At 49.9% G+C, this 27,450-nt stretch overlaps 1 protein-coding gene across 27 annotated transcripts in view; it reads left to right on the top strand.

The window, feature by feature from the left end:
• LOC139750871 (one cut domain family member 2-like) overlaps positions 1 to 27,450 on the top strand; it is a 636,939-nt gene that overhangs the window by 202,663 nt on the left and 406,826 nt on the right. For 13 of the 27 annotated variants that reach the window (XM_071665708.1, XM_071665712.1, XM_071665710.1 and 10 more), the window contains one exon: positions 7,567 to 7,623. The exons of the other annotated variants lie outside the window; for them this stretch is intronic. In XM_071665708.1, the coding sequence (XP_071521809.1) occupies positions 7,567 to 7,623 (57 nt within the window). The remainder of the gene's footprint in view (positions 1 to 7,566; positions 7,624 to 27,450) is intronic. 27 annotated transcript variants of the gene reach the window in all.

Here is a 27,450-nt window from a genome sequence, read left to right as displayed (position 1 = left end):
CTTACTCGATCAAACCACCTCACACCACACATTGTCCTCAAACATCTCATTTCCAGCACATCCATCCTCCTGCGCACAACTCTATCCATAGCCCACGCCTCGCAACCATACAACATTGTTGGAACCACTATTCCTTCAAACATACTCAATTTTGCTTTCCGAGATAATGTTCTCGACTTCCACACATTCTTCAAGGCTCCCAGAATTTTCGCCCCCTCCCCCACCCTATGATCTGTCTTTTTATAGTGTTGATAATGAGCAAGGTAGTACCCATATCATCGTAGCGTGTGTATATTTGTGTACATATATTCTTAACCTGACCCGTGATGAAATATAGACACATTCATTTATAGATGTAGTGTTTAAGCCTAATTGCTTCTCCCGCCCTATCGAGGTAGCGCCGGGAATAAACAAACAATGGCCTCATTTGCACCCATCCATTCCCCAGCTGTCATGTACAGAGCGTGGACACCAGCGCCTATCATCCATGGCCGAGGCCCCGGGAGTGCTCCCAGGCTCTGTATGTCCTGCCTCGCCCAGTGTAGATGTCTGTATATCCATCCATAGCTGACTGTCGCCGTACGAGTTGTGTAAGACAGTTAGGAAGCGTCTGTATTGTGTCTGTGGATTGTATTATAACTAAGCAGTTCTTCATCTTGTGTGTTGTTCATCACTTGTGTACTGAAGTAATATTTTGGGCGGTCAGAACACTGCGGCTGAGCAGGTGGCGTTGCCCTGTGGCCAAAAGCAACTAATTTCCCCGACACTGACCCGCTGCCTTGAGCTGGGCATATATTTTTTTCTAGGAGTGCGCCCCCCCCTCCCCCCCCACACACACTGGGAGTAGGGCGCACCTTCCCGTCACACGTGCGTAACACCAGGTTAGGTATACCTCGTGGTACAGTACACCTGGTAACGCCAGGTTAGGTACGCCTCGTGGTACAGTGTACCTGGTAACGCTAGGTTAGGTACGCCTTGTGGTACAGTGTACCTGGTAACGCCAGTTTAGGAACACCTCGTGGTGCAGTGTGCCTGATAACGCCAGGTTAGGTACGCCTCGTGGTACAGTGTACCTGGTAACGCCAGGTTAGGTACACCTCTTGGTGCAGCGTACCTGGTAACGTGGGAAAGCCTTGTGTTGTCACGGTAAATTATAACAACTTTAGTTATGTTCACACTGGGTAGTGGAAGCAAGGCTCACCCGTCCTCCAGGGGCGTTAAGGGTTAGTCTAGCCTGCAGCGGACATAGCTGGCAACATTGTCAGACGTCGTCGTGACTGACGCTGGTACCGCTGCTGCTCCCAGCCGGAAGTGTAGATTTGGGGTGATGGGGAGGGAGGGTTTTGAGGGGAGGGGGCATTTTGGGGAGAGGGGGGTATGTTAGGGGTGGGGACGTGTGAGGGGAGGAGGAGGAGAGGGGGACAGAAGGGAGAGGGGCTTGTAAGAGGAGGGAAGAGTAGGGTAAGGGGGCGTGTGAGAGGAAGGGGAGAGGAGGATGAGGGTTCTGGGGTGTTCGAGGGGAGAGGGTGTAGGGGAGGGAGGAGGGTGTAGGGACAATAGTGGAGGGAACAAAGGGAGACAGGGGGAGGTGCAGGGTGTGGTAGAGCTACCACCACAGCCCCCACTGACGTGGCAAGGTGGGCATGGTAGTGAGCGTGGCTGTGGGGCCAGCACAAGTGTGGTGGGAGGGTGGGTGCATGAGAGACATGGAGGAGGGAGGACCTGCTGGTCACAGTACAGCCCAGTCATGTGCTGGAGGACAGGAAAGTGTTCTAAACATATAGTTATACTGACGGAGACGAGATGATGAAGCAGGAGGCACCTCCTCACCCACCACTCCCTCCCGCACCTCAGCTGGCAGGGAAGTAACTACGAGGTAATACCAGCAAGTGTGTCCAGAGAGGGTCTACTGACATGGGAAGTTTATAGGAAAGCTTTTATGGAGAATATTGTGATGTTACTTCCAGCGCTCGTGTCGTCCCGGGGGAGATGTGTGTTGCCTTCTGATCAGTGATTGATAACAATGAAGGACGTACGTGTATGTTGTGCCTTCATCATAAACGGACGAATTGCATGATAAACAATGTCTTCAGAATATTCGTCTCTCTGTGTTAAGAATATTCCCGGTCTTGGTTTTGACAGTGTCCAGTGGTAGGTCATTCTAGTGTTGTGTGACTCTCCCACTGAGGAAACCTTGTTCCCACTGTTGTATCACATCTCCGTATCTTCACCTTCATACTGCTGTTTCTGGTTATCTTCACCTTCATACTGCTGTTTCTGGCTATCTTCACCTTCATACTGCTGTTTCTGGTTATCTTTACCTTCATACTGCTGTTTCTGGCTATCTTCACCTTCATACTGCTGTTTCTGGCTATCTTCACCTTCATACTGCTGTTTCTGGCTATCTTCACCTTCATACTGCTGTTTCTGGCTATCCTCACCTTCATACTGCTGTTTCTGGTTATCGTATCAACAGTAGACGTAAGAGTGCCATTGTGAATTACTACGTCATCGGGAATTTGAAGTATTTCTAAAGCTTCATTGATTTCGTCTGAGTCTTCCATCATCCTTCTTCTTTTCAGTAAGCAGTTTCAGATCTTTAGGTCTCTCTTCATAAGGTTTATTTCTGAGTGACGGAATGGGTTTTGTTGCTCTTCTTTGTACAGATGTTGTTTCAGCCTTGGTTCGTTGAACAGGTGTACACGTGATCAGAAATTAACCGTGTGACCAAGTGATGAGTAACGTAACGAGCACATGTGCGTTACCACAGTTACACAGCTGTGGCTCCTGTGATATTGTGTTTATGATCGTTGTGACAGTCCCGGTGGTGCGGCGAACAGGGGCGAGGCAGTGTGGCCAGACAGGTGAGGCAGTGTGGCCAGACAGGTGAGGCAGTGTGGCCAGACAGGTGAGGCAGTGTGGCCAGACAGGTGAGGCTCTGTGGCCAGACAGGTGAGGCAGTGTGGCCAGACAGGTGAGGCAGTGTGGCCAGACAGGTGAGGCAGTGTGGCCAGAGAGGGGAGACAATGTGGCCAGACAGGTTAGGCAGTGTGGCCAGATAGGTGAGGCTCTGTGGCCAGACAGGTGAGGCAGTGTGGCCAGACAGGTGAGGCAGTGTGGCCAGACAGGTGAGGCAGAGTGGCCAGTGCAGTGAAGCGTGTTATATGAGAGCCACATGGGAGAGGAGGGGGAGGGAGAATATTGTGGGGAGAAGGGTGGGTGTCAGGCGGGGAGAGGAGGTTAGTGTGGGGAGAGAAGGGAGAGCATGTGAGAGTCAGGAGCCAGGATCCTACATTTTAAGGGATGATGGACAGAGTAAGGCAGGCAGAGACTGTGGCTGGGGTGGACTGGTGGTGGTGGTGGTGGTAGTGTAGTGGCCCCGGGATCGTGGTGGGGTAGGGTTGGGGTGGTAGTGTGGTGGCCCCGGGATCGTGGTGGGGTAGGGTTGGGGTGGTAATGTAGTGGCCCGGGACTGTGGTGGGGTGGGAGTGGAGGGAGCAGGGTTCGGGTGGTAATGTAGTGGGCTGCGACTTTTGTGGGGTTAAGGTGGCAGTCGGGTTAGGGTGGGGGCGGGGGTTAGGGAGGTGGGGTGGGGGCGGGGGTTAGGGTGGGGGCGGGGGTTGTCAGTGGTCAAAGCCGAAGCATATTTGTGACTACCTTCTGGGACAATATAGGTTTACCAGGTGTAGAGTCTTAGGACAATACTCCTGTATCATGACCGTAGAAAGTGAACCATAACGACCATAGAGGTTGTGCTTGTGTGACACTATTTGCATAGTATCGTTCACTCACCTGGGGTAGGAGGATGGTAGGCTTGGGTGGCACTGTGGTCAGGTTGGCACTGGGGTTAGGTTGGCACTGTGCCTAAGTTTGTACTGTGGTGATGGCAGTGTGGTGATGTTGGCAGTGTGGTGATGTTGGCAGTGTGGTGATGCTGGCAGTGCGGTGGTGTTGGCAGTGTGGTGATGTTGGCAGTGTGGTGATGTTGGCAGTGTGGTGGTGTTGGCAGTGTGGTGATGTTGGCAGAGTGGTGATGATGTTGGCAGTGTGGTGATGATGTTGGCAGTGTGGTGATGTTGGCAGTGTGGTAATGTTGGCAGTGTGGTGATGATGTTGGCAGTGTGGTGATGTTGGCAGTGGGGTAATGTTGGCAGTGTGGTGATGTTGGCAGTGTGGTGATGATGTTGGCAGTGTGGTGATGATGTTGGCAGTGTGGTGATGATGTTGGCAGTGTGGTGGTGATGTTGGCAGTGTGGTGATGATGTTGGCAGTGTGGTGATGTTGGCAGTGTGGTGATGATGTTGGCAGTGTGGTGATGTTGGCAGTGTGGTGATGATGTTGGCAGTGTGGTGATGATGTTGGCAGTGTGGTGGTGATGTTGGCAGTGTGGTGGTAATGTTGGCAGTGTGGTGATGGTGTTGGCAGTGTGGTGGTAATGTTGGCAGTGTGGTGGTGATGTTGGCAGTGTGGTGGTGATGTTGGCAGTGTGGTGGTGATGTTGGCAGTGTGGTGATGGTGTTGGCAGTGTGGTGGTAATGTTGGCAGTGTGGTGATGATGTTGGCAGTGTGGTGATGATGTTGGCAGTGTGGTGATGGTGTTGGCAGTGTGGTGGTAATGTTGGCAGTGTGGTGATGATGTTGGCAGTGTGGTGATGTTGGCAGTGTGGTGGTGATGTTGGCAGTGTGGTGGTGATGTTGGCAGTGTGGTGGTGATGTTGGCAGTGTGGTGATGATGTTGGCAGTGTGGTGGTGATGTTGGCAGTGTGGTGGTGATGTTGGCAGTGTGGTGATGTTGGCAGTGTGGTGGTGATGTTGGCAGTGTGGTGGTGATGTTGGCAGTGTGGTGATGATGTTGGCAGTGTGGTGATGATGTTGGCAGTGTGGTGATGATGTTGGCAGTGTGGTATGTTGGCAGTGTGGTGATGATGTTGGCAGTGTGGTGGTGATGTTAGCAGTGTGGTGGTGATGTTGGCAGTGTGGTGATGATGTTGGCAGTGTGGTGATGATGTTGGCAGTATGGTGATGATGTTGGCAGTGTGGTGATGATGTTGGCAGTGTGGTAATGTTGGCAGTGTGGTGATGATGTTGGTAGTGTGGTGATGTTGGCAGTGTGGTGATGATGTTGGCAGTGTGGTGATGATGTTGGCAGTGTGGTAATGTTGGCAGTGTGGTGATGATGTTGGCAGTGTGGTGGTGATGTTAGCAGTGTGGTGGTGATGTTGGCAGTGTGGTGGTGATGTTGGCAGTGTGGTGGTGATGTTGGCAGTGTGGTGGTGATGTTGGCAGTGTGGTGGTGGATGCACGTTACTGTGATGGGTTAAGATATGCATCACAGGACTATGCTAAGGGTCTTGGTGTGTAATTAAAGGTCATTAATGGCACTTGTCCTTAAGGATTTTAACATTTATCAGCTTAGCAACACTGGAGACGATACGTAACCGAAGAGAACTTTTGTGTAAGGCACCATAACAAAGGCTGTAGCTCGCGGCCGCCCCCTGCCTGTCTTCAGGACCCAAAAATCCGGCCAACAACCACTGGTCCTTCCACAAAAGTCGCTGTGAGGGAAGGTGGTCCCGTAAGGTCGACTCTCTGGCGTTATATCATTACCAGGGGAGCTTTAACGACAGGTTCTCAAAGTGACCCCACGGCTAGGGTCGAGAATGCATGATATTCGGATAGTCAGATCACCCTAACGGGTCGATTGTTTACACGGTAACCATGGCAACCAGCTGCCTTTATTTCTCATACAATTAGTCAGTGTCCAGTGTTAGACTATTCCCAATTTACGGCTTGTAATGTAATTTGTCTTGTGGTGTGTACGGTGGGTGGGTGGGTGGGGGGGTGGGGGAGAACAGGGAAGGTAATGATGAAGCCAGCTTACCTGCCCACCCCTCACACCCACCCACCGCCCCACCCCACCCCACCATTTCCACTCACCGCCCCACCCCACTCCCCCATCCCCCACTAACCACCCATCAAACACACGGCCCCACCCCACACACCGTCTCCATCCCCATTTACCGCCCACCCCACACACCGTCCCTGGCCCTACTCACGGCACGCCGCCGCCCACCGTCTCTCAGCGTCCAGCCCACACATGACTCCTCCATCCCCACTGACCCTCGCACTCTGCCTCACCGCCCACCCTACACCCTTCCCCACCACCCATGCCCTAGTTTAGTCACCGCCCACCCCACATTCCGCCCCACCTTCACTCACCGCCCGCTACCCCACACACTCCATCATATAGTTGCCTAACAACGATTTTGTTTGGATATTGCCCGAGACACTTTTCCCTTACTTATGTCAGAGTGTCAGGGCTGCCTTCAGGGCCCGGGTCAGGGCTGCCTTCAGAGCCCGGGTCAGGACTGCAGTCAGGACCCGGGTCAAGACTGCAGTCAGGACCTGGGTCAGGGCTGCCACGAGGAGACACATCAGTGCTACCATCAGTGCCCGGCTGATGGATGACATCAGGACCTGGGTGATGGATGTCATCAGTACTAGGGTGGTGGCTGACATCAATATCTAGGTGATGGCTGCCATCAGTACCTGGATGATGCCAGCTAACAGGACCCGGCTGATGGCTGACATCGGTGCCCAGGTCAGGCCGGGTGGTGGACGTCTCCTCCACGCTAGACTGTGGTGAGGACGGGTGGTGGACGTCTCCTCCACGCTAGACTGTGGTGAGGACGGGTGGTGGACACCTCCTCCACGCTAGACTGGCGAGGACGGGTGGTGGACACCTCCTCCACGCTAGACTGTGGTGAGGACGGGTGGTGGACGCCTCCTCCACGCTAGACTGGCGAGGTCGGGTGGTGGACACCTCCTCCACGCTAGACTGTGGTGAGGACGGTTGTGGACGCCTCCTCCACGCTAGACTGTGGTGAGGACGGGTGGTGGACACCTCCTCCACGCTAGAATGGTGAGGACGGGTGGTGGACGCCTCCTCCACGCTAGACTGGCGAGGACGGGTGGTGGACACCTCCTCCACGCTAGACTGTGGTGAGGACGGGTGGTGGACGCCTCCTCCACGCTAGACTGTGGTGAGGACGGGTGGTGGACACCTCCTCCACGCTAGACTGGCGAGGACGGGTGGTGGACACCTCCTCCACGCTAGACTGTGGTGAGGACGGGTGGTGGACACCTCCTCCACGCTAGACTGGCGAGGACGGGTGGTGGACACCTCCTCCACGCTAGACTGTGGTGAGGACGGGTGTTGGACGCCTCCTCCACGCTAGACTGTGGTGAGGACGGGTGGTGGACACCTCCTCCACGCTAGACTGTGGTGAGGCCGGTTGTGGACGCCTCCTCCACGCTAGACTGTGGTGAGGACGGGTGGTGGACACCTCCTCCACGCTAGACTGTGGTGAGGACGGGTGGCGGACACCTCCTCCACGCTAGACTGTGGTGAGGACGGGTGGTGGACACCTCCTCCACGCTAGACTGTGGTGAGGACGGGTGGTGGACGCCTCCTCCACGCTAGACTAGAGTGAGGACGGGTGGTGGACGCCTCCTCCACACTGGACTAGTCACAATATTTATATGAAATGTTTTCTTGTGTTTCAGGTACGTGTGGGTGGCGAGGGTCGTCGAGGGCCTTGGGGGAGCGTCAGGCGGTGCCAGGTAAGCACATGACGTCTTGTAATCATTACTAACCAAAAATCTTCATATTTTTCTGTGTGCGTGTTGAGCGTAGAGCCGGTGAAGCCGTCGGCACTTGTGCCTGCCTCCCACACTCATAAAGTCTTGCCTAATTACCAGTGACACGAAGTACTTCTTCACGTCGCCTGCAGTAATGCCCTGGGAGTATATAGTGTCATCCCTCTCCTTCTAACAACCCCGGCAGTACTGCCTCTGGACATAAGGACAGGATTTTGTGATCCCATCAGACGGGGGTCAGTTGGAGAGGGATTGCCGCAGAACTTGATAGCGTTCATGCCCCACAGCGTGAGTATGTACACAACATTTAGTTATCATGACTCCGCCAATTCCACTGGCACGAACCTCCTCATGGACCGTAGCCGCACATCATGTGACCTCAAGTGTGCTGTGCTGGCTGGAGTTGGGTCGTTGGGAAAGTGCAAGACGTTTCGCTCCAGCGGCGTAAGTATATGCCAACCCATTACACCCATTATGATCCATGGACGCTGTCGACCCATAATTTGTGTTGGCGACTGGTCGGGTCGTCTCCAGGGAACTGTCTCTGAAATACCGGGATTTTGATCACCAGTATCATAAGATGTCAACAAACTTCAGATATCTTATTTTGTCACCGATTGCTTTATGGCCCTGGGCCTTCCTTATGGCCCTGGGCCTTCCTTATGGTGAATGACATTCAACTTCTGTAACCTGACCGTCAGACTCGAGCAGATTGGTCAGTTTAAGCTGGATTTATCCTTGTAGCTTGGCTACACCAAGCTTGGCTACACCAAGCTTGGCTGTGGTTTAGGGAAGATTAGCTGTTTCGGACAAAGGTGTGATCCTCGTCCCAGGGCTACTCTAAGAGGCGTGGACATTGTTGTCCCAGGGTTACTTATCTAGGTGGGGACGTCATTGTCCCAGAGGCATTCTGCTAGGCAGAGAAATCGTAGTCCCAGTCACTCTGGTGGCTGGGGACATGGTTGTCCTAAGGGCACTTTACCAAGCGGGGACGTCTTTTGTCTCAAGAACACATCTTAGATTTAAGTCGGCAGAATATTGTATGAATACAGTTTATGATTGATGGTGTGTATATATATATATATATATATATATATATATATATATATATATATATATATATATATATATATATATATAATGTAAAGTTATCGTTAGGTCGGGCGATATCTCTGTGGTGGGAACAGACAGTCGAGCACAGTCACAAATGAAAGTGATTATGCCTCAATCACGATTACCAGCCTCGGTCACGCTAACCCCGGACCCTGGCCATGGAGGGGGAGGCCAGGCCCTGGGCTGGTGGGGAAGGGTTCTCTGGCCGAGGGGAGGTGGTGGGGGGGGGGGTGTCCTGGCTGAGGGGAGGTGAGGAAGGGTGCCTTGGCCGAGGGGAGTTGCGGAGGTGGAAGGAGGAGAGGATGAGGTCCTTGACCAAGGAAGGTGTCCTAAAAGGAAGAAAAGATGAATTCATAAGGAAGTTGTGGTTGTACGGACGGGAGTCCTGACTGGCTAAGGGGGTTAACCAGCCTCCCATCTGGCGGGGGTAGAGGGCTCCCAGACGAGATGTTCCAAGCTGTTTCTTAATGTTGGGATGCCAGTACAAGGTGGACCAGCTGAACCAGGCAGTGAGGTGGACCGGTCCACAGTGTGACGGGCGCGAGAGAAAGATGCATATGACAGTAAGACACAGGGAAGATGAAAGTTAGTTTGAGAGAGAGAGAGAGAGAGAGAGAGAGAGAGAGAGAGAGAGAGAGAGAGAGAGAGAGAGAGAGAGAGAGAGAGAGCGTTATATGATTATAGACCAAAAATATCGTCTGGAGGAGGATTAGCCGCCTCCTGGTCTCAGCACAGCCAGGCATGTATACACCTACCTACCTACCTACCTACCTACTTACCTACTTACCTATCAGTAAGTGCGACGAAATTTTGCTAAAAAGGCAAGAGAGGAGTGTCCCGCTCACCGTCAGCCTGGCTTGATCAGTCGTGTGTGTGTGTGTGTGTCGCCACGTACATTATTACGTAATTGTCAATCCTGGGATCATCAAGGACTGTTTTTAACCAATTATCTAAACTTCATTTAGATATTTGTCTCTTTGTCTCATACATATTTCACGTTTCACCTGCTGAAGCACACTGAATAATCTTTCCACATGCCTTCCTGGGCTCTCGCGTATATATATATATATATATATATATATATATATATATATATATATATATATATATATATATATATATATATATATATATGTAAGTGTTTTTCGTTTATGTTAAGGTATTATTGCAGAGTTACATACTTTGTTTCGTCCTTAGTGTGGCGCTATGAAAAGTGAGTACATTCCTTTGGATGCGTTCCATCTGCTGCCAGGCGCAGACTCTCGTGTATTTTATTCTCCTTTCTTAAGTTCTGAGTTGTTACAACCTCTCGTGGTGGTGGTGGTGATCTACACTTTCCAGTTGTTACAACCTCTCGTGGTGGTGGTGGTGATCTACACTTTCCAGTTGTTACAACCTCTCGTGGTGGTGGTGGTGGTGGTGGTCCACACGTTCCAGTTGTTACAACCTCTCGTGGTGGTGGTGGTGATCTACACGTTCCAGTTGTTACAACCTCTCGTGGTGGTTGTGGTCCACACTTGCTCGGTGTCCTCTGGCGGGTAATTCTTCAATGTCTCTAACTTGCATTATTCTATGGGTTTGATTACTTACCATCCAACACAGTTGTGTTCACTTTTGCCTTTCCTATTATCATCCAGGAACATTATCATCACAAGATACGCTGATGTTGTGATGAAAGTTATCATCATCATAACCACTCGTTATCTGGCGCGGTACTGCTGTCCTGTTAATATTGTTCTTTGATCTGTAGTTTCTCATTGATATAATAACTTGTAGATCCTTGATGTTTGCTTCACTTTATCTCTGTCTCCTTGAAATGGCTTTGTACAGTGTCACTGATACATTGTTAATTGTTCCATGACTTATTCATTCAAATCTGCTCCTGTCACATAGCATCAGGTTCTCTTCTGTCCATTTATACGTTTTATCCAAGTCGTTTTGGATCCCATTTTGGTCTCCTTCGTACGTCATATGTCATATCAGCAACGCATTTTGTTATACTGTCTTCTGCTTGTGTGTCGATGTCTGATATGGTTCTAATGGACATCACTTAGGCATCTACCATTCCATGTGGCACCCTCCTGTAGAACACCACCACACGTGCTTCTTTTGGATACTACTTTGAACTTTGCCTGTATTACCTTATACTTCAGTGTCGCTACTTTCTCCAGGGGAGGGAGGGAGGGAGGGAGAGAACTAGGTCAACAAGGGCCTGGCAGGTAAGGTGTGTGTAATAAAGGTAATGGGAAGCGGATGATGGCTGGACATGTGGGTATGGGTTAGGTTAGTAGCATGGAAGAAATGGTGAAGATAAGTATGGGAAATGAAATTGTCTTGGGGAGGTGCAGGGAGGAGGTAGGTGAGATGGGGAAAATAAGGGGAGTATGTGAGGGGTGGGGTAAATATAGGGACAATAGGTAGGTGAGGGTTAGGGCTGTTGAAGGGGGGCCGTTAGGGTTGGACGGGGTGGGTGTGCGGGGGCTGGGGTTTGTGGGGGGGTGGGGGGCGGTGAGTAATGTACCCGTCACACCTGGGTAATTACAACATTCACCAGCGACGCCCAACACCGCCTGCCAGGACGGACGCTGACCCACAAATAATGTTAGTCTCCCCAGGTTACCTCCCCACCCATCACAACCTCTCCACACCACACAGTGTAGCACACCGCACCTTCCATACACCCTGGATAACGAAGACCTTCTCTGCCACTGTGGTCTGTACCTTCCTCGGCTGAGGAAGACATAAGACCTGCGTCCGTCTCTCCCTTCTTGGTATCATGTCAACCTTTGACCCATAACGTACTGGTTAACAGAGCCATCATCAATCTTGGGCTGGTGTAGGATTGTTATGTTGTAGGGTTGTTATGTTGTAGTTTCCAGACTTCTTCAGTGAGTGGCGTCAGGCTGCACGCTTCCCAGGGGCCCATCCTCACCTTCCAATCCCTCAGGATGTCAACATCAGACCCTTCCGTTACCTCGTCCTTGTAAACAATATGACCTGACGGATGTACCATCCCGATGGAAGCCCGTCAGCCACCACCACTGGTGTCACCACTGACAATAACTCCCTGATTTCGTATCTCCCAAGAACACTGTTTACAAACCACCAGGGCTGGCCCACCATCTGTCACCTGACCATTAAACTGGACCGAGACGGTAATCATGTACATGAGCCTCGCTGCCAACACAGCCCCACCTCCTGATGCCACACTAAGCTCTACCAGGTTGGTTAGTCCACCAAGCTTCTCGGCGTCAATGTGGACGATAAACTTAAGCTGAAAGGAACACGTCACCACCATCAACAAATCCTCCAGCTATCCTCTCTATCTTTTCTATCTATTTTCTATATTCTCGATACTTGGACATAAACACAACGTTCATCCTTGCCAAACACACCTACGCCTACCTTGCCTGGTGTTCCCGCTTACCCACCACACACACACAGGAGCTGTTGGGAAAGGTGCAGAAAACAGCATGCAGGATCATCCTGGGTCCCTCGTACGCCGGAAAGAGGCTACTACATCTACCTCGCCACCGTCACACCCTTCCACCTCGTCCCCTTGTAATAACGTGGCATCACAACCGCGTTAGACCCATCCGAGGTCATACAGACCGCTGCAAGAAGGGCCTCGTTCCAGCCATAGTGCACGTCATCAATAATCAGGAGACTCTCTCTCAGGTGTGCCCGCAAAGGCTGTCTGTTTCACCTTCGCCCCGTCTATAACCCCTGTGTCTATTCTCAGCCATTGTCTCCAGTAAATTCAGTAAACAGTCGATTTTCATTAATGAGAATAATAATGATAATAATGATGGTGATAATAATGATATAATGATAATAATAATAATAATGATAATAATAATAATAATAATAATGATAATAATGATAATAATAATAATAAAAATAATAATAATGATGATGATGAATGATAACATTAGTGGTAATAATGATTATGATGTATTGTTATCATTATTATCTCCGGATCGGATCAGTGGGTCTGAGGACGATACGCACCGTGCACCACCCGTCATCATACCCGGTGGCTGGCCTCACCTCACCTCAGGGTGGTGTTGACTGTGGACGTTGATGGCGGGTGGTAATTATGGTGGAGGTGGTGGGAGCCCTCCCCCCTGAACACTCCAGCCCTAATAACAAGAACATTTCCTGAGTGATGTTTAATGTGACCTCGAATGACTTGACCTCACACATTCACTGCTTATAATAAAGTGTTTGGAAAAAAACTTTACGTTCTGATTTACGTATGCAAATCAGCAGTATGCTTGTGTGAGCTGTAATGTTAGTGTTAACTCGAGACAGAAACGTCGCCTGGTGAACAGTTATCCTCTGTCTGCGTACATTATGTTCGTAGCATTTTGTGCTCTGACTTGGTGGTGTGAGGGTCAGGGTGGGCGAGCCTCCTCCCTCCGTGTGACCGCTGGAAGTAGCTGTGCACATTTCAGCGAGGTACAAGTGCCATTCGTCATGCAGTGTGTCGCGCCGGCAATATGTCTTACACTTGATAAATGACCAAACTGCAAGAAAAACTGGAGGCGGCGCAGCGTGTTGCCCACGATAGAGTTAGCATTGTGTCTGGGCCAGCCGGTGGTGGGCCAGCCGGTGGGCCAGCCAGCTGGAGGGCGAGGCTTCAAGACCCACCGTCTCCTGCAGACCGACCCACCCACTACCCCTCCAGGGCTGCTGGAGGGCAAGGCTTCCAGACCCCCCGTGTCCTGGAAGCCGACCTGCCGAGGCCCTTCACTCATCATGGTGCTGTCTCATGCCCCGTCCTCACCCTGACCCACCATTCAACATGCAACTTGCATGAACTTTGACCTCCCATGTCTGTTGTTTTGATTCTTATTCTTTGGTAAGTCTTTCCTTGGGTTTATATGATACAGAGGAATGATTTATGCAAGAGGGAGCGAGTGAAACCTTGTGATCCATGAGGGAATATGTTCAGGAGCGATTACCATGTGTGGTGTCCGTGGTGGTGGTGGTGGCGAGGGAGAACACAGAGTGGTGCTACCGGGGTGGGGCTGGGGCTGAGACACTGACGGAGGTGTTGGTGAGGGAGCACCATGGTGAGTGTGGAGCTACGTGGACTTGGAGGGGGTTGGGGGCGTGTGTGGGTGTGAGAGTAGTGGCGGTAGTGAAGGTGCGGGAGGGACTGTAGTGATGATAGCCTGGAGGGATGGCTAGCACACCTGCCTCTTCAGGTAGGTCAAGTGGCTGTCACTTCATCTGTACTTGCTGTACCGGAGAGTCTCGTTGTATCGGGTCAGTACCCTAGTGGTACATGTGGTGTGGTACGTCCCTCGCGTACCCTAACAGTACACAAAGAAGCAATATTTAGTTCCCTGGGCAGAGGCGTGACCCCTGGTGAGCGCCAACGATGAGGTGAACCATGAACGACCTCCTCATGACCACAGCACATAATGGCTACCCCCCTCCCTCACCTCAGCCCAGCAGTCTGGGGCGGGCGGCCCTCATATTGCCCTGACGTACGTACGTACGTACGTACACACACACACACACACACACACACACACACACACACACACACACACACACACACACGAGCCTCAGTGGTGTAGTGGTTTGCGTTATTGAACATGAGTTACCATTTGCCAGCCTAAGGTCGGACCCGCATGGGTTCGAATCCTGGGTGTGGGGGTCGACTCACACCCAACCTAGTTGTTTATCCTCCCAAAGGTGTTGGTCGAAAAATGGGTACCTGGCTTAGGTTGGTGTGTGTGTGTGTGTGTGTGTGTGTGTGTGAATATATGAATAGAAGTAAAGACATGATACATAATATATGAGGTTAAGAGACGGGGCAACACGAGTGTCCAACTCTCACTCAGTAAGATAGTCGTAATGACACAAACACTACCGTCTTACCTGGCTGTGTGAGGGTGAGGGAGGAGCCAGCCAGGCCAGGCGAGGGTTCTGCCCGTTATAACTTGCAGCAGGAGGCGGGGAGGGAGGGAGGCAGTCGATAGTGTAACATATTTACATTATTCTCTGGTTTCATGTATACCATTGATATTGACAGTGAGGGACGTGTGGTAGTGAAGAGGAGTGAGGGACGTGTGGTAGTGAGGAGGAGTGAGGGACGTGTGGTAGTGAGGAGGAGTGAGGGACGGGTGGTAGTGCGGAGGAGTGAGGGGCCACCAGGATGAGTGCGGCGCCGTTAAGTAGGTTGTGACAGGTAACAAGGATCACTGTGGCCAAGACGAGTGACTTGTAGTAGAGGGAGGACGTGTTAGGTGAGGTAAGCCGTACAACGTACGTGCCTCCCTTCATTGTGGTGTTGCCGCCTCCAACCCTGCCTGAGGACTTGACGAAGATCTGGGGTTGTTGGGGCGGAGCTAAGAACGATGTGGTGTTGTTGGGGTAGAGCTGAGGAGGACGTGATGTTGCTGGGGGAGAACCGAAAAGTATGAGGTATTGCCGGGGTGTAAGACGAGGGCTGAGGAGGACGTGGTGTTGCCGGGTTGGGGGAGGTGGAGCTGAGGACAGGTGAGGTGATATGTTCATTAGTAAGTATTGTGCACACACACACACACACACACACACACACACACACACACACACACCGCCCCGACCCACCGTCCTCCCCACTTTTAACATTCATATAAATAACCCACATGTAGTAAGGCGGGGGGAGGGAGAGGCGCCGCCATCCACCAAAATTCCAGTAATTTTTGTATGTAAAAGTTGGAGCGAAGAGTAAAAGTTGTGTGTGGCGGTAGATAAGAGCGAGGCCGGCCTCCAACGTTTGGCAAGCATAAAGAAAAGGGAAATTCAATCGGCACACATTTTAAAGCCTGGCTGCCTACTTACAGGAAATTTTGAAGTCATGCTCGTGAGGCTCAGGAAATGAAAGTACGATTACTCGGGGAAATTGTATGGCTGGCTTGCCTGGCCCGCCGATAGAGGTCTCCAGGCGTCGCCCAAGTTGGGGGAGCCCGCCTGCTGCCTTAACTGCTCCCTGCTGGTTATTTACTGGCCTCACCTGCCTGCTTTCACTGCTTGGGCAGAAGCACAGTAGTAGGCGCCCCACTAACAGGCATTATACTATATTTTCATCCCTCGTTAAGAGCAACAAATTTGGACAAAATTTATGACCCAGTAAGTAGGCAAGATGGCCAGGTTACAGCCCGGGGCTAGACGATAAACCAGGAGGGGCGGCCCCACCACCCACCCACACTGCTGGACACCCCGCTGTTGCTGCCCCTCACCCATCCTCACCCCACACCCCTCCCTGCCCCACACCTCACCCTTCCCACCCTCTCCCTCACCTCAACCCTTCTCCACCCCTTTCTTCTCACACCTCATCCATCTCCACACACCACCCAGTCCCATACCTCACTCCTCCCCACACCCCACCCTGCCCCACCTCACCCCTTCGCGCACCCCTTTCCTTGCCCCACATCTCATCCCTCCTCACACCCCACCCTGCCCTTCATCCCCCGCACCTCTTACCGCCGATCATCCCTCCCAACCCCGTACCCTACCCTGCCCCCACACCTCTCACTGTTCCACACACTTTACTGCCCCACACTTAACGTTGCCCCACACATCCACATTGTCCTGCCAAACACCACTTTGCCCCGCACACCACTCTGCCTTAAATTCCACCCTGCCGCACACCCCACCATGTCCCACACCCCACCATGTTCCACACCCCACCCTGTCCCACACCTTACCCTTCCCTACACCCCATCCTATCCCACACTCCACTCTGCTCTACACCCCTTCCTGTCTCACACACGTTCCTCTCATATACTTCTATATGCCCTACAACCAACCCTGGCACACACTTTACCCTTCCCCAAATCCCTCCCTGCCCCATACCTCACGCTGCCCTACACCTCTTCCTACCCACTCCCCTTCCTGCCCCACACCTCACGCTGCCCTACACCCCTCCCAGACCCACACATCACCCTGCCCTGCACCCCCAGCACCTCGCTCCAGAACACAGCCACCTTCGTACTCGCCGCTCCTTCGCCTGGGTCCACACCAGCTACAGGGTTGTCAGGGCTGATGTTTTCACATCTCGTGATAATCTGAGATGTGGTGGATCACAGAGAATCACCGTCGTCCACGAGGGAGACAAGTGATGATGCACTGCAGTGGGAGGCGAGGTATGCGCCTCTCCCACCACCTCACCGCTCATGCATGACTCACAGTTATACTGATAGAAAAAAAAAGAAATCTGGGTTTTACTGTTATCGACGACATTCAGACATCTATGTTCAGTTGTGAAAACTGTTCATATATATATATATATATATATATATATATATATATATATATATATATATATATATATATATATATATATATATATTTATTTTATTATACTTTGTCGCTGTCTCCCGCGTTTGCGAGGTAGCGCAAGGAAACAGAAGAAAGAAATGGCCCAACCCCCCCCATACACATGTATATACATACGTCCACACACGCAAATATACATACCTACACAGCTTTCCATGGTTTACCCCAGACGCTTCACATGCCTTGATTCAATCCACTGACAGCACGTCAACCCCGGTATACCACATCGCTCCAATTCACTCTATTCCTTGCCCTCCTTTCACCCTCCTGCATGTTCAGGCCCCGATCACACAAAATCTTTTTCACTCCATCTTTCCACCTCCAATTTGGTCTCCCTCTTCTCCTCGTTCCCTCCACCTCCGACACATATATCCTCTTGGTCAATCTTTCCTCACTCATTCTCTCCATGTGCCTAAACCATTTCAAAACACCCTCTTCTGCTCTCTCAACCACGCTCTTTTTATTTCCACACATCTCTCTTACCCTTACGTTACTCACTCGATCAAACCACCTCACACCACACATTGTCCTCAAACATCTCATTTCCAGCACATCCATCCTCCTGCGCACAACTCTATCCATAGCCCACGCCTCGCAACCATACATTGTTGGAACCACTATTCCTTCAAACATACCCATTTTTGCTTTTCGAGATAATGTTCTCGACTTCCACACATTCTTCAAGGCCCCCAGAATTTTCGCCCCCTCCCCCACCCTATGATCCACTTCCGCTTCCATGGTTCCATCCGCTGCCAGATCCACTCCCAGATATCTAAAACACTTCACTTCCTCCAGTTTTTCTCCATTCAAACTCACCTCCCAATTGACTTGACCCTCAACCCTACTGTACCTAATAACCTTGCTCTTATTCACATTTACTCTTAACTTTCTTCTTCCACACACTTTACCAAACTCAGTCACCAGCTTCTGCAGTTTCTCACATGAATCAGCCACCAGCGCTGTATCATCAGCGAACAACAACTGACTCACTTCCCAAGCTCTCTCATCCCCAACAGACTTCATACTTGCCCCTCTTTCCAAAACTCTTGCATTTACCTCCCTAACAACCCCATCCATAAAGAAATTAAACAACCATGGAGACATCACACACCCCTGCCGCAAACCTACATTCACTGAGAACCAATATATATATATATATATATATATATATATATATATATATATATATATATATATATATATATATATGTTCTCCATTTCTCGCTTCAGTGAGGTAGCGTCACGAACAGATGACTGAGTCTTAGTTGGAAAAATCCTCACATGTCTCCGTTCTCAGTTCCTTCTTTTGGGAAAGTAAAACAGGAGGGGAGGATTTCTAGCACCCCACTCTCACCCCTTTTAGTCGCCTTTCAAGACACGCAGGGAATACGTGGGCAGTATTTTTTTATCCCCTTTCGCCAGGGATATATATGTATATATATATATATATATATATATATATATGTATATATATATATATATATATATATATATATATATATATATGCACCTCTCAGCACATTGACATCCAAAAGTCTCTCTTTCGCACGCCTGTCAATTAACACGTAATCCAATAACGCTCTCTGGCCATCTCTCCTACTTACATAAGTATACTTATGTATATCTCGCTTTTTAAACCAGGTATTCCCAATCATCAGTCCTTTTTCAGCACATAAATCTACAAGCTCTTCACCATTTCCATTTACAACACTGAACACCCCATGCATACCAATTATTCCCTCAACTGCCACATTACTCACCTTTGCATTCAAATCACCCATCACTATAACCCGGTCTCGTGCATCAAAACCGCTAACACACTCATTTAGCTGCTCCCAAAACACTTGCCTCTCATGATCTTTCTTCTCATGCCCAGGTGCATATGCACCAATAATCACCCACCTCTCTCCATCAACTTTCAATTTTACCCATATTAATCGAGAATTTACTTTCTTACATTCTATCACATACTCCCACAACTCCTGTTTCAGGAGTATTGCTACTCCTTCCCTTGCTCTTGTCCTCTCACTAACCCCTGACTTCACTCCCCAGACATTTCCAAACCACTCTTCCCCTTTACCCTTGAGCTTCGTTTCACTCAGAGCCAAAACATCCAGGTTCCTTTCCTCAAACATACTACCTATCTCTCCTTTTTTCACATCTTGGTTACATCCACACACATTTAGGCACCCCACTCTGAGCCTTCGAGGAGGATGAGCACTCCCCGCGTGACTCCTTCTTCTGTTTCCCATTTTAGAAAGTTAATACAAGGAGGGGAGGATTTCCGGCCCCCCGCTCCCGTCCCCTCTAGTCGCTTTCTACGACACGCGAGGAATACGTGGGAAGTATTCTTTCACCCCTATCCCCAGGGATAATATACATATATATACACACACACACACACACACACACACACACACACACACACACGCACACACACACACACACACACACACATACATATATATACATATGAAAAATGTAAGAAACAATTTAGAAAACAAACTTTTAGCTTGAAATGAATGAAAAAATGAACGTCACATAATGGTTCAACCTTTGGCTATGGAAAAGGAAATGTACAATTTATTCACACAAACGTCAATAGCAGTTCTCATCAATTTCACCACTGAATCAATAAGCTTCAATGTCTAAGCTACATTTTTCTCCAACTTCACTATTTTCTTGTCAAAACACCATGCATGAAAACTGAGAGGTGCAACTGGAGGGATGTCTGATCATTATCTTGTGGAGGCTAAGGTGAAGATTAGTATGGGTTTTCAGAAAAGAAGAGTGAATGTTGGGGTGAAGAAGGTGGTGAGAGTAAGTGAGCTTGGGAAGGAGACCTGTGTGAAGAAGTATCTGGAGAGACTGTGTACAGAATGGAAAAAAGTGAGAAAAATGGAAGTAAGGGGAGTGGGGGAGGAATGGGATGTATTTAGGGAATCAGTGATGGATTGCGCAAAAGATGCTTGTGGCATGAGAAGAGTGGGAGGTGGGCTGTTTAGAAAGGGTAGTGAGTGGTGGGATGAAGAAGTAAGAGTATTAGTGAAAGAGAAGAGAGAGGCATTTGGACGATTTTTGCAGGGAAAAAATGCAATTGAGTGGGAGAAGTATAAAAGAAAGAGACAGGAGGTCAAGAGAAAGGTGCAAGAGGTGAAAAAAAGGGCAAATGAGAGTTGGGGGTGAGAGACTATCAGTAAATTTTAGGGAGAATAAAAAGATGTTCTGGAAGGAGGTAAATAGGGTGCGTAAGACAAGGGAGCAAATGGGAACTTCAGTGAAGGGCGTAAATGGGGAGGTGATAACAAGTAGTGGTGATGTGAGAAGGAGATGGAATGAGTATTTTGAAGGTTTGTTGAATGTGTCTGATGACAGAGTGGCAGATATAGGGTGTTTGGGTCGAGGTGGTGTGCAAAGTGAGAGGGTTAGGGAAAATGATTTGGTAAACAGAGAAGAGGTAGTAAAAGCTTTGCGGAAGATGAAAGCCGGCAAGGCAGCAGGTTTGGATGGTATTGCAGTGGAATTTGTTAAAAAAGGGGGTGACTGTATTGTTGACTGGTTGGTAAGGTTATTTAATGTATGTATGACTCATGGTGAGGTGCCTGAGGATTGGCGGAATGCGTGCATAGTGCCATTGTACAAAGGCAAAGGGGATAAGAGTGAGTGCTCAAATTACAGAGGTATAAGTTTGTTGAGTATTCCTGGTAAATTATATGGGAGGGTATTGATTGAGAGGGTGAAGGCATGTACAGAGCATCAGATTGGGGAAGAGCAGTGTGGTTTCAGAAGTGGTAGAGGATGTGTGGATCAGGTGTTTGCTTTGAAGAATGTATGTGAGAAATACTTAGAAAAGCAAATGGATTTGTATGTAGCATTTATGGATCTGGAGAAGGCATATGATAGAGTTGATAGAGATGCTCTGTGGAAGGTATTAAGAATATATGGTGTGGGAGGCAAGTTGTTAGAAGCAGTGAAAAGTTTTTATCGAGGATGTAAGGCATGTGTACGTGTAGGAAGAGAGGAAAGTGATTGGTTCTCAGTGAATGTAGGTTTGCGGCAGGGGTGTGTGATGTCTCCATGGTTGTTTAATTTGTTTATGGATGGGGTTGTTAGGGAGGTAAATGCAAGAGTTTTGGAAAGAGGGGCAAGTATGAAGTCTGTTGGGGATGAGAGAGCTTGGGAAGTGAGTCAGTTGTTGTTCGCTGATGATACAGCGCTGGTGGCGGATTCATGTGAGAAACTGCAGAAGCTGGTGACGGAGTTTGGTAAAGTGTGTGGAAGAAGAAAGTTAAGAGTAAATGTGAATAAGAGCAAGGTTATTAGGTACAGTAGGGTTGAGGGTCAAGTCAATTGGGAGGTGAGTTTGAATGGAGAAAAACTGGAGGAAGTGAAGTGTTTTAGATATCTGGGAGTGGATCTGTCAGCGGATGGAACCATGGAAGCGGAAGTGGATCATAGGGTGGGGGAGGGGGCGAAAATTTTGGGAGCCTTGAAGAATGTGTGGAAGTCGAGAACATTATCCCGGAAAGCAAAAATGGGTATGTTTGAAGGAATAGTGGTTCCAACAATGTTGTATGGTTGCGAGGCGTGGGCTATGGATAGAGTTGTGCGCAGGAGGATGGATGTGCTGGAAATGAGATGTTTGAGGACAATGTGTGGTGTGAGGTGGTTTGATCGAGTAAGTAACGTAAGGGTAAGAGAGATGTGTGGAAATAAAAAGAGCGTGGTTGAGAGAGCAGAAGAGGGTGTTTTGAAATGGTTTGGGCACATGGAGAGAATGAGTGAGGAAAGATTGACCAAGAGGATATATGTGTCGGAGGTGGAGGGAACGAGGAGAAGAGGGAGACCAAATTGGAGGTGGAAAGATGGAGTGAAAAGGATTTTGTGTGATCGGGGCCTGAACATGCAGGAGGGTGAAAGGAGGGCAAGAAATAGAGTGAATTGGAACGATGTGGTATACAGGGGTTGACGTGCTGTCAGTGGATTGAATCAAGGCATGTGAAGCGTCCGGGGTAAACCATGGAAAGCTGTGTAGGTATGTATATTTGCGTGTGTGGACGTGTGTATGTACATGTGTATGGGGGGGGGGGGGTTGGGCCATTTCTTTCGTCTGTTTCCTTGCGCTACCTCGCAGACGCGGGAGACAGCGACAAGGTATAAAAAAAAAAAAAAAAAAAAAAATATATATATATATATATATATATATATATATATATATATATATACTTTCTGTTTTCTTCGTGGAACCTTCAGGTAGACTTAAGAAAAACGTGACATGTTCGTTGTAGTGTGAGAGGAGCAGGTCAGGCTGCAGGAGACCGCTGGCTGACTCAGGGTACAGCAGGTACTCGTGTTACACCTGGCTTGGTTCCTCGGGACTGTAGCCACCTCATGGAGGTTACAAAACCTGTGTTACTGTAGCCATCTCATGGCAGCTGCAAAATCTGCTTGACTGTAGCCATCATATGGAAGTTACAAGGCACTTGGTGTTGTTACTGGGGCAAGAGTTAGCAGACAGATGGTAATCACTGACTGTGAATGTCTGCAACCACTTTTGTTGACGGACCAGAGTGGAGGTGCTGGGAGAGCAGGGAGGAGGTTAGGGTTGGAGCTTAAGACAGTAGGTAGGCTCATGGTTTGGGGAGGATTGGGGCCCTGCGAGAGGGTGTTGGGGCAGGGAGGGGCTGCAGCCACTCAATCATTAGATTAACCATTCCTAACTGGTCGTTAATTCGTAAGCGCGCTCTAATGAAGAGCCGACCTCTACCACTTTCCTCATATAATTAGTTGGTGGAGTTGACGCGCCCTTCTTACTCACCTGCCTGCCTGCCCCTCTCCTCCCGGGCCTCTCTCTTCTTCTGTCTCTATACTTACACTTTATCAGCACCTCTGTTTGTCTCTACTTTTGTGTCTTCTTTGTTACTCCCCCATCTGTTTGCGCCTCTCCTCTGCATCTGTTGCTCTCACTCCGTTTCAAATCTTTGCCTGTGTATAGATTTTCCATATCTGTTTTTTTTAAGCCGCGGGCTTTTTCACGTTTCCTAGTGACCTTGTAGTGAAATATTTGTTTTCCTTCTGTTGGCTGGGCACCCGTTGTTCCCAGGCAGCATGGAGACGAAGAGACGCAGAGGGTGAAGCACGGAGGGCCCAGGTGGGAGGGAAAGGCTCGCTACAGGGGAATTGGGAGACACCAGGAGGAGGAACACGACTTACTCATCCTCTCCTGATAATGTTCCGTGGTGAGTAAATCTGGTGGCCTCACTGGCTGGGAGTCGCTCTCTGGCACGTGATGTGTGTGTCCTTCCTCCCCGCCTGGTTCTTGTCTTATAATCCCTCACTTCTCTATCCTGCATGTGCTGGAGTTGTAACCTTCTCTGTCCTGGATGTGCTGGATGTGCTGGAGTTGTATTCTTCTCTGTCCTGGATGTGCTGGAGTTGTAACCTTCTCTGTCCTGGATGTGCTGGAGTTGTAACCTTCTCTGTCCTGGATGGGCTGGATGTGCTGGAGTTGTATCCTTCTCTGTCCTGGATGTGCTGGAGTTGTATCCTCTGTCCTGGATGTGCTGGAGTTGTAACCTTCTCTGTCCTGGATGTGCTGGATGTGCTGGAGTTGTATCCTTCTCTGTCCTGGATGTGCTGGAGTTGTATCCTCTGTCCTGGATGTGCTGGAGTTGTAACCTTCTCTGTCCTGGATGTCCTGGATGTGCTGGAGTTGTAACCTTCTCTGTCCTGGATGTGCTGGAGTTGTATCCTTCTCTGATATGGATGTTGTACCAGGGTTGTGTCTGTCCCTCCCTACCAGATATCATACAGCGTTTGTCTCCCTGACGTCCTCGATTTTGCGCTATACATCTCTCCCTCCCAGCTGCTGGGATGTTGTGTGCGAGTTGTCTCCCGCCCTCCCTGATGTTGCTATAGTTGCTAACCTCCCCCCTGCCCGGGATGATGTGATATAGTAGCTAACCTCCCCCCTGCCCGGGATGATGTGATATATGTAATTATCTATATCCAAGACTTGGATGTTATGTTACAGTCATGTCCATCACAGGTTGAATGTTGTGTGTGGTTGTGTCTCCATTCCTGTCTTGGATGTTGTCATGTGAATTTCCCACATCCACGTTTCTAGATATCCAATTATGGATGTTCCCCGCCCATTCCTGGATGTTTTGTGGACGCCCCCCGCCTCCTCTCCCAGCCCTGGATGTGCCCCTCCCAGCCCTAGATGACCTTCTCCAAGCCCGTGATTTCCCTTTCCAACCTCAGGGTGTCCTTCTTCCACCTCAGAGTGTCCCTCTCCCACCCCAGGGGTCCCACTCCCACCTCAGAGTGTCCTTTCCCCACCTCAGGGTGTCCCTCTCCCAGCCCTGGATGTCCCTCTCTAACAGCCAGGAGCACGAGACAGCAGTAGGCGTCACGGACGTGTGGCGTGCTGTACTGTACTGTACTGCTGGTGTGTGTGTGTGTGTCCTGGCGTGCAGGTGCGACCAGGCCAGGCTGCTTGCAAGTATAGCAGGGTAGGTGGAAGAGCGGCCAGAAAAACAACAGCTATTACTGTTTATGGTAATACCACTGCAGCTGGTGCCGCTGCTGCTGCTGCCGCTCCTTCTGCTGGGAGTTAAGGACATAGCATTTTAGGCTTGATGTTTGTTTGGTTGTTTGTGGTGGAGTTTCTCAGCCCAAATGTTGCTCTGAGAACTACTAGCCAGAGATATGTGGCTTTATTCTCACTCCTTTCAGGTCCTGATTTTATCCTGAACGTGTAAACAAGATATTGTATTGCCTGAGACTTACAAATTGTCGTAAAGGGAGGACGACGCTGCCAATAATGCTCAACACGTCTGATGTTCGCCCTACCAATCATACCCCGCCGATGGCCCAGACATAACTCCTGTGTATTGAATAACATCAAGTATAATAATTCTGATACAAGAAAATGCTGCCACCAGGCCTTATTGTCCCCAAAAAATTTAAGTGGTGACTTTTGTTGACACCGCGTCGTGCGGGGCCGCGCGCTGAGAACCCCGCAGCTGGCCCGACACCCGCCCACAACAACCACCTCACCGGCCCGCGCCGCCTCCTCCTCCTCCTCCTCCTCCTCCCTTCCTCTTCCGTCTCCCGACCGAACCTTCCTCGTCCCTGCTACCTCCTTGCCTGCCTGTTTGCATGAGTCCTGCCAGCCTACCCTCCCAGCCTGCTCCCTGCTTACTTGCCTGCTCCTTGTTGTCAGCTTACCTTCGGCGTGTCATCTGCTTGCTGCTGTCTGCCCGCTGCTTGTCCCCTGTTATCTGCCTACCTGCTGTCTGTCTGCTCTTGCGTATCTACCCTTCACCTGTCCATCCTTCTCTCTACCTTCCTCCCGCCCGTCTTCCCGCTCCCTTCCTCAGTTCTCTACTTGCTAGCCCTCTCGTTTCTGTCTGTCCATCTCCTGTCCCTTATCGTCTCCCTCATGTTGCCAGTTCCCTGTCTGCCTTAACTCGTGTACCTCACTGCACTTTTTACGCAACACCTGTGTCAGGTGGCGGCCCAGCAGCCCTACCCTCTGTCGCGACAGCCATGGCACTATTCCATTTGATCAGTAGGTGATCACCATCACCAGGCCACTCTGGTGTAGGTGGTATAGGGCCGCCAGGGCCTAGTTGTTGGTACTACCACCCTCACCGCCTCACCCATGGTACACCCTAACTACTTCACATCCTCATTCCTAACTCCATTGCTCCGTCGTCACCTCACCCTTCACACTCTTGCTCCCTCAGCACTTCACACCTCACTTGCTCAGCACCACCTCACCCCAGCGTGGTGTTCTTCCTAGTGGTGGGGTATGGCGTGATGCCTGGTGGTGTGGTGTGGTGTGATGAGGTGCGTGGTGGTGTGGTCCTGGTGTGGTGTGATGTGGTGTGGTCCTGGTGTGGTGCGTGGTGGTGTGGTGTGGTCCTGGTGTGGTGTGATGTGGTGCGTGGTGGTGTGGTGTGGCCCTGTTGTGATACGTTGGTGTGGCCTTGGACCAGTGTCACTAAATTACCAGTGTTGTACTGTAGGCTGCTGTGTTGTGATGTCATTAACACTGTGGCCCTATGGCTATGGGCTCTTATGGTCCCAGCACAGTGACATGACCCTTAAGGTCTTGCCGTCGTGCTTAAGGGTCGTATATATATGCTCTACAGGTCGTGTTTCAGTACGGTAGAGGTCGTGCATCAGTACTGTAGAGGTCGTGCATCAGTACTGTATAGGTCGTACATCAGTACTGTAGAGGTCGTACATCAGTACTGTAGAGGTCGTACATCAGTACTGTAGAGGTCGTACACCAGTACTGTAGAGGTCGTGCACCAGTGCTGTAGACGTCGTACATCAGTACTGTAGAGGTCGTACATCAGTATTGTAGAGGTCGTACATCAGTACTGTAGAAGTCGTACATCAGTACTGTAGAGGTCGTACATCAGTACTGTAGAGGTCGTACACCAGTACTGTAGAGGTCGTGCATCAGTGCTGTAGACGTCGTACATCAGTACTGTAGAGGTCGTACACCAGTACTGTAGAGGTCGTGCATCAGTGCTGTAGAAGTCGCACATCAGTACTGTAGAGGTCGTACACCAGTACTGTAGAGGTCGTGCATCAGTGCTGTAGACGTCGTACATCAGTACTGTAGATGTCGTACACCAGTACTGTAGAGGTCGTGAATCAGTACTGTAGAAGTCGTACATCAGTGCTGTAGAGATCGTACATCAGTACTGTAGAGGTCGTGCATCAGTACTGTAGAGGTTGTACATCAGTACTGTAGACGTCGTAAATCAGTACTGTAGAGGTCGTACATCAGTACTGTAGAGGTCGTACATCAGTACTGTAGAGGTCGTACATCAGTACTGTAGACGTCGTAAATCAGTACTGTAGAGGTCGTACATCAGTACTGTAGAGGTCGTACATCAGTACTGTAGAGGTCGTACATCAGTACTGTAGAGGTCGTGCATCAGTACTGTAGAGGTCGTACATCAGTACTGTAGAGATCGTACACCAGTACTGTAGAGGTCGTGCATCAGTACTGTAGAGGTCGTACATCAGTACTGTAGACGTCGTGCATCAGTACTGTAGAGGTCGTACATCAGTACTGTAGAGGTCGTACATCAGTACTTAGACGTCGTAAATCAGTAATGTAGAGGTCGTACATCAGTACTGTAGAGGTCGTACATCAGTACTGTAGAGGTCGTACATCAGTACTTAGACGTCGTAAATCAGTAATGTAGAGGTCGTACATCAGTACTGTAGAGGTCGTACATCTAATGTAGAGGTCATGCATCAGTACTGTAGAGGTCGTGCACCAGTACTGTAGAGGTCGTGCATCAGTACTGT

The sequence above is a fragment of the Panulirus ornatus genome, chromosome 10 (assembly GCF_036320965.1).
Source record: "Panulirus ornatus isolate Po-2019 chromosome 10, ASM3632096v1, whole genome shotgun sequence".
NCBI lineage: Eukaryota > Metazoa > Arthropoda > Malacostraca > Decapoda > Palinuridae > Panulirus > Panulirus ornatus.
Note: the sequence above shows the minus strand (reverse complement) of the source record. Positions and strands in the feature narration are given on the sequence as shown.